Source organism: Notothenia coriiceps, unplaced genomic scaffold (genome assembly GCF_000735185.1).
Source record: "Notothenia coriiceps isolate Sejong01 unplaced genomic scaffold, NC01 NC01_scaffold00037246, whole genome shotgun sequence".
Taxonomy (NCBI): Eukaryota; Metazoa; Chordata; class Actinopteri; order Perciformes; family Nototheniidae; genus Notothenia; species Notothenia coriiceps.
This window is the reverse complement of record NW_011369947.1, coordinates 14,617,434-14,625,305: the sequence shown is the minus strand read 5'-3', so window position 1 is coordinate 14,625,305 and position 7,872 is coordinate 14,617,434. Positions and strand designations below refer to the sequence as shown.

Genomic DNA, 7,872 nt, shown 5'->3' with positions numbered 1-7,872 from the left:
CGGAGGCTGCTGTGCCAAGCCAAAAGGGAGCCAACAAGATTCATGAAACAACTTGTTCTTCTGTCTTTTCAAGTTTGTGATATTAAACAAAGTGCTTCACTCGTCACGTTGTCCTTACTGCGATGAGAAGTGCAATGATGTCAGTAAAGAAGTGGTGAAAACGTCTGCTGTTCCTTAAAATGTTTTGACATGGTGTTGATGAAAATGTGGAGATCTTGTAATTAAAGAGTAACTGTAACCACACCCAACAGTAATGTCACTGGGTCATGGAGTACACCTGTTCCCCTCTACAATCAGCTGAAATAAACCACTGTACTGTAGGTCAGCAAGACATGGTTTTCAGACCGTGTTAACCTGCCTTTTATGTAAACATGTCAGCCTCCTTAAAAGGAACATTCAAGCTTTAGAACTGTACAACGTTAGTCTTATGTTTCATAATGTGGCCCTCCACTGGTAATTATAGCATTGTTAACTGCTTTGATTTTGGAATGTGGCACAACATTAGTCAGAGTTGGAAAGAAACCCAGGCAGTCAGACCATTTTAAAGGTTTTCAAACCAACCGCCAGGTTTACCTTATGGTCTAAATACTTGTTTCCTGCCAACTGTGATATTTTTTTGGCAATGTTGTCTTGTCACCAAATTAAATAAATACCCTGTTGAGTCAAATGTTTTCATAACATAACTTAATATTGACAACCGAATCTAATTTCCTTTAATGGATACGTTCTTGCCTAAACATTAAGTACTCACAGACGACTAAATGTTTCATGGGAGTAGTCATATCGCTCAGGAGACAGTTCAAGGTCATGCGGATGCTTTAATTGAACGTGTAGAGCTATACCAATAGTTAAACAAATGTAATGACCATTGATATGGTGATGTGCTTTATAGTATCCTCCCCTACGCATTTAGCTTAATTGGACCTATTTGTCACAGTAATCAGACCAATTAGAGCGATAGTGGAAGATATGTGCCAGTGTGACAAGGAGTTCTACATTGCATTAGGTGTGAAAGCTGACGTTTGTGTGTGTGTGTGCGTGTGCGTGTGTGTGTGTGTGTGTGTGTGTGTGTGTGTGTGTGTGTGTGTGTGTGTGTGTGTGTGTGTGTGAGAGAGAAATAGGATGAGATCGCCCGATTGAGGCTGACAGAAAGCCAAAGAGATAAAGACAGAGATGAGTGTGGAGAGCGTTTTCTTGAAAGTATGCTTCATCCGTAACAGCGTGTTTATCACCGACGAGGGAGTCAGCTCCCTTTATTTCACATTAAAGTCACAGGAAGTTTGAAAAGTGACTTTTCAGCAGCAAATCTGTGCCTTAATCAATATTCCCTGAGCAATCATCTGTGAGAAAGGGATCGGTGCACAGCAGGGAACTCCTGCAGAGAGAAAGGGAGAGAGTTGGGGGGGGGGGAAAGGAATCCATCCAGCGGTGCAGATCAGAGAGTGGGAATAGAGACATTGTGAAGTGAATACTGAATGAAGGACGGAGGCATATAGTGAACTGACAACCACGGGGCATAGATGATGGCACAGAGACAGGGTGGGGGAAGCGAGCTATAGGAAGATAGAATGGAACAAAAGGTATTTCTTGAATCATTATCCTTGTATGTACATTTTTCAAGACATAATTATTTATCAAAACACAGAAATCATAACATAAATGGGCCGAAGCCTGCGAGCTAGTTCAGGCAGTCAACTTGAGCACCAATGATACATTAACACGTGACGCACCTCGTCCCTCTTACAACCAACCAAACACATTCTCCTAAACATGGCGCTCTATTTAAGCTGCCAGGTCTTCCTGCTTCTGCCTCGCCATGCTGCTGCTGCCACTGCTGTGTTCACTTGCTACTGCTACGTTCATGTTCCTGCTGCTGTGTTTCATGTTGCTGCTGCTTGCCTGATCCACCACCACCCCAGCTTCCACCTGTAGGCTCGGGGGATAGTTATCTAATCATCACCCATGTTCTTTGTAAATCTGTGGAGTGATGAGGCCCGAGCCTAGACCCCAAACTCAAACTATATGCTGCTATAATAAACATATTAAGAACACGTGAGTTGTCTGACTGAACTAGAGTTGTGTCGATCCTCAGTTACTGGTAGTTCACTTTGTGAGATTGTCCGAGGCCTAGATCTAATCTCAGTGCTTTCTGTCTGCAGGGCCTCAGTAAGCTGTGTGCATATTGACAGTGATCTTGGGGGTCTAGGAAAAGCCCACAACACAAACTGTTGTTTGGAGACCTGAGTCTGAGTATGGTTCACAAGCTCTGTGTGGGACTCTGTGTGTTTTCATGATATTCGTAATTTTACAAAATATATAATGTGAAATATAGCATGAAGATGGGGGACAAAGCTTACATCATGAGCCATCAGGTCTTTTCATTTTCCAGTCGGTTGTTAAATCAGGTTCAGATCTAGTAAAATGTCCATACCATTGAACTATTCAGCAACCCCTGTCACTAGAGGTTGACAGTATTAGCTAAAAATATGGATAACATGTATAAATAATATGGATTCTGCAAAAATATGGAGGGATTTGGTCCCTATGACTGATATTACAAATATAACAGAGTCTTTAGAAGAGGACACATGTAGCCTACACAAGAGAGGCACAACTCAACAATATCATGTATACAAAGAGAAAATAAAAAGTAAATGAGTAGAAAACTTTTCTCTGTTTCTGCCTCTATAAAAAGTTTGGAGTGCATTTATGGAGAGTGCTTTGTCTGCTAAAAGGTTTTGACCTTCAGCTTATTTTTCTTGCTTTCGAAGCAACATTTTATTTTTGTGAAAAAACATAGCTAATCCTGTACAATTCCTCAGCTTGTTGTGATGGGGAACGTTCATTTCACTTGGTAAATAATAAAGTTATTGATGGACCTCAGTGAATTAAGTGAATCTGTTGCGTTGCTTAATCAATATGTCAGCTGCAAGATTTCAAAGAGTATCTCTCTTAATAGTTTTTGTGTAGGAAGAGAAATTCAGCACCTGGGTCAAATTAGATTTGATGTCTCGAAGGAGTTCATCAAATTTAATTATGATACATATAATTACCAAAAGCAATCTACTGTGTGGTAGGAATAATCATTTCAGAGAGACGCTAGCACCTGCAGGGGTAAGGCGTCATTTAGAGACAGTCTTGAGTGACAGGAGGAAGAGAGTGAAAGAGAAACAGACAGAAACGGGTGATTGCTAGATACTCCTATGGGAAAAAGTCAGCGGTCTCCTCCTTCTTACTGTAAGAGCTTAGAAAATGACAGAAAATGTAAATCCTGCTTAACCAATCTTAGTGTCATTGTACTGTTTATTATTCGATGGCATAACAAAAGAACATTTGACAAGTACTTGATTTTGCTTGGTTGTGAAAACATGGCCGTCTTTCATTATACTTGCGCTTCAGAGAACATAAACAAAAGACTTGCCAAATCCAGATGTTTATAAATGAGCTGGATTTATCATAACAGTATGTGAAGAATGACTGCTGTTGTGCAGCAGGTAAAGAGTGAACAAAGGGATCGGGAGGAAGAGGTGAGTTATGATGGCTTCGAGGATCACAGCTGACCCTTCTCACCTTTCTTTCAGAGGGTGAGAAGGGGTAGGGGTTATGAGAAGGGACATTAACCCCCTTCCACATACACTGCGTCACAAGCTCCCCCACCCATACCGGAAACCCCCCGCAGAGTCTAATCCCACACAGAGCCCCTCACAGCTCTGCCTGCATTCGATTTGTGCAAAAATCGATGAAATATTTTCCCACCAAAAAGAAGACGAACAATAGGTGAGATCCGCACGTCAAGGTCTTCCTAATTAGAGAGTTCACACCAAAGGGCTCCTTTGCTTTGGGGCTTGCAGAACAGAGGGAGAGGGGGGTGAAACTGGAGAAAGAATGGATAGTGACTGATGAAGGTTATACCCTTCCCACTCGTTGCTCCCATCTCTCTAATATCAACTTCAAAACTCATAACCTTGGCTGCCAAAGCACATCCGATCGGCTGACATTTTCTAAGTTTCTAGCCATCGCTGTTCACACAGCATGCCATGCCAGTAGCTACAAGCTTTTCCTCTCATTGTCTCCTTCCCTGATATGCAGCGACATGTCCCTGTGTTTTATCACATCTAACCCCCCTAAAATGAAAGTGAAAACCCTTCCATATTTTTGAATTATTTAAAGGCCTTCTGATGTCTTTGCTCTAGGTAAGTGCAGAAGCTATATTGTGTAGTTTCTGTGTATACATTCTACAATGCCCTTAACTTGAGTGCCCTCACAGGGTGAAGAAACAAAGCAGATGATAATAGACAATGCTGACCTCTCTCTAATGAGGGCGTTGGGATGAATATATGTAAATCCCTCACCAAGTTTGCCTTTAACCCCTTTGTGTAGAAGAGGTCAAATACTTTACTTCTTCTCACAGCACATACCTGTGCAATCATGACTGCAGGAAATTCATTTAAACTTTCCTCAGCTGCATGATAAACAAATTGGTTCCTCACATAAATGCACCATATCAATTTTCCTCCACACTTACAGTCACTTCTAAAAGTACGTTCTCATGGTCAAGCACTACACAGCAGTGATGCATGTGAAGCGGAATTACGTAGAGCAGTGAAACATTGGTTAATGGCAGTCATTACTGCTCTTAACCAGCACCTGCAATCTTAACAGATGCTCAAAGCATTGAGAGGTACGTTTCAGAGACAAGCTCCAGCTGGTGTAATGCTATTCATACTTGGTGAAGAGGGATACACTGCACAGTCATACTTTATATGATGCCGTTAACTGGCTGTTACAGAGCTCCTTTGGAAATATATAGCATTCAGCTTTATGACACGCCAATGTGTGCATACTAACTTCAGATCGTAAACAATGTATACTTCCAGTCCCCATTACTGATTGGCAAATAAGTCAAATAAAAAGGGACCTGTGTCAGTTAAACATAACACCAAAAGTGACTCATACCAGTATTAAAGGTACTGTGACTAGAAATTAGGGCTGCTCGATTATGGCAAAAATCATAATCTCGATTATTTGGGTCAATAATTGTAATTGCGATTATTAAATGTGATTATTCATTGACTTTGAAAACATCCATTTATTGGAGAAAAAAAATNCAGTAGCTAGCTAGCTTAACGGTCCACAGACTGATTTACGAAGCTAACCTTCGGTCGACGGACGCTCGCCAGCTACTTTTGCTTCGCACGGGAATTCTCAGAGAATTCCCGTGCGAAGCAAAAGTAGCTGGCGAGCGTCCGTCGACCGAAGGTTAGCTTCGTAAATCAGTCTGTGGACCGTTAAGCTAGCTAGCTACTGATCTTTCTCGAGATGTGCTCCGAAGCGAGAAGAGGTGTTTGAATGACGCCTGCGTCGTGGCGCAAGCTACTTATAGGGTTGGTGGATTCCCTGACGTTGGCGTCAAGATCACCAGCCAATCAGGATTGGCGTAATGAGATTGATGCTTCTGGTGCATACGCGTTGAGGCGCATCCCATAGTGAGACATCGAACGGAGTGTTATGAATGAGAACCACAGTTACAGATATGACATCAGTGCCAATCTCTTCATCATATATTTGGAAAGGTGACAAACGGGCCAAGTTTTCAGGAACACTGCTGCAATCTGTTTAGCGTAAGGGACACAGTGAGGGATCATTGTGCTTATTTACAACCACATGTTACTTATTTTTATAAAACTGTGACTAAGAAATTGCCCAGAAACATGGCATTCCTGATATCCTCAAATATTTAAAGCTGGTAGACAACTTTTACAAATGTTGCAGCAATCAATGTCAGGTTGACTGTTGAAGCAACAAGATTACTGATTCCAAACCCAACCTGAAGCCCAAAACATGATTTATCAAGAACATTGGGTGACCTCAGGCTAAGCTTGGGTTTGAGATGTTCAGCGTTCATAGACTGGGTTAAATCTCTGAATGATAATGGTTTGGGCTTATTTGGATCTAAGGTCACAGTCCTTCACTTGATTTGACCAGTTGGGCCTTTGCTTTTTAGTGATGCTATGTTGTGTCAGGCACTCTGAGTGTTGGCACAAATCCTTCAAAAACACATTCTGCAAGATAGAACTAGGCTTTAGGAGTGAATATTTTTGTTTTATGATAAAATATTATCATATAACTGCTGGTAATAACTGCAGATGAGGCTATTTCTGAGTGATTCTTCTCGGGATCCGATGGAGTATTATGAGCAATTATTTTTGGTAAATAGGTCAGGAGGGGGCAGGGGCGTGCTGAGGGGGAATCACAGCCCTCAGCAACCCTGCTGGGGAAAACTTCACCTCATTAAGTCCTTATTGGCAGCACTGCAAAAAAGTGTCATGGAAATAAGACTCAGCTCATCATCTGTCAGGACTATGTCTTGTAAATGTTACTCAAACCAAATAAATGTTGGCTGCGGCTGGGGAATCTGTCACTCCGCCTGGCTTCTTCAGCAGTTGGCTCTCCATTTTAAAACAACATTGACTGCAAGAAATTAGCCTGCTGAGTAACACTTTCAATTAGGAAAAATCCTATTTGCCGGGTATTATATGACTTGTTTAGTAATATATGAGTCATTAACTAAGGCTTTTCTCCTATGGACATTTATTTAGCACTATGTTACACTCTGAATAAAATGTACACGTGTTGCTCTTTAAAGTACTTTAAAGTTCCAGCATCATCATCACAAGTACTTTTATGAGTTTAATTTGACCTGTCTGAAAATACGCTGATCAGATTTTGGCAACTCTATGATGTCACAACGATTGTTTGGCTTGTGTAACCACTAGCAAATAACCAACCAAGGTACCCCCCCCCACCCTCTTTAGGTAACAGACAGAGAATCAGCACTTTTGAAAAAGAGCTGAAACAGAGGGGTTTATGGGATGCTACAATGAATGATCTGTTTGGTATTTCGAGCCAAACACTTCAGAGACATGTTTTGTATATATATCTGTGAACTATAATATATTGATGAAAAACAGCATAATGGGGACCTTTAAAAGCAATAATCCCCTAATTAACATTTCATTAATTTGACCAAAGATTTGACCAATACATTCAAAAACAAGGAAACAGGGTCTCTACCTACTTTACATGCTAGTCATATAAAAAGGGCAAGGTAGAACATGTGCTAGAGCAACACTAATAGGCTCCTAAACAGAGAAGCGCAGGGAATAGGCTGCAAGGCTTGAGTTATTTCTAATGACATTGAGTCCCAGGGTAGCTGGCCTATATGCTGCTGGTGCTCTTGACATGGGCCCCAGACATGTTCCCATGTGATGTGGCTGGTAAAAGTGCTGGGCTTTACGACCTTGAACAGATGCAGGTTAAACTTGTTTGCACTCGAGCACACAGATATACACATGTAACATAAATACATAAAGATACAGCGACTCACATTAACCTCACATGCACATGTAAGGAAACACAGACACACACGTTGTTCCATAGCACCCATTCTCCATACCTGCACCGATGACCTCTTCGATTTTGACGGTGGATACGTCAATCTCCTTGGCGAATTCTCTCACAGCTTCGTTGGGGTCTTCGTAGGTAAAGGGATCGATGTAGATCTTCATCCCCGGGGAGCCTGAGAAGTGGGTCGGGCAGCCCAGTGGGGAGGGGCAGTTAGACATGTCGGCTCGCAAAGAGAGTTCTAGAACAACCAAAGTGCTCAATAAGCTTTTGAGAAGAAGACACTCTTTGTTTTTGTTTCCTTGGCTAATGATGGTATTAATGATTAATGAATGCAATAGCCCTTTAAGTCAGAGCCTAAATCAGTGTGTGACACAGCATCACTTACAATCACAACAGGCTCTTAACAGTTTAAAGGATAATAACTCCATTTAGTCTATGGTCCGCTTTAGAGACAGGTTAGTGCAC

General features: G+C 41.6%; 1 protein-coding gene across 1 annotated transcript in view; it reads right to left on the bottom strand.

The window, feature by feature from the left end:
- The window catches only part of LOC104966468 (serine palmitoyltransferase 2-like), a 36,945-nt gene that overhangs the window by 3,131 nt on the left and 25,942 nt on the right, over positions 1–7,872 (bottom strand). Inside the window, exon 9 of the mRNA XM_010795654.1 lies at positions 7,457–7,645. Within this exon, the coding sequence (XP_010793956.1) occupies positions 7,457–7,645 (189 nt within the window). The remainder of the gene's footprint in view (positions 1–7,456; positions 7,646–7,872) is intronic.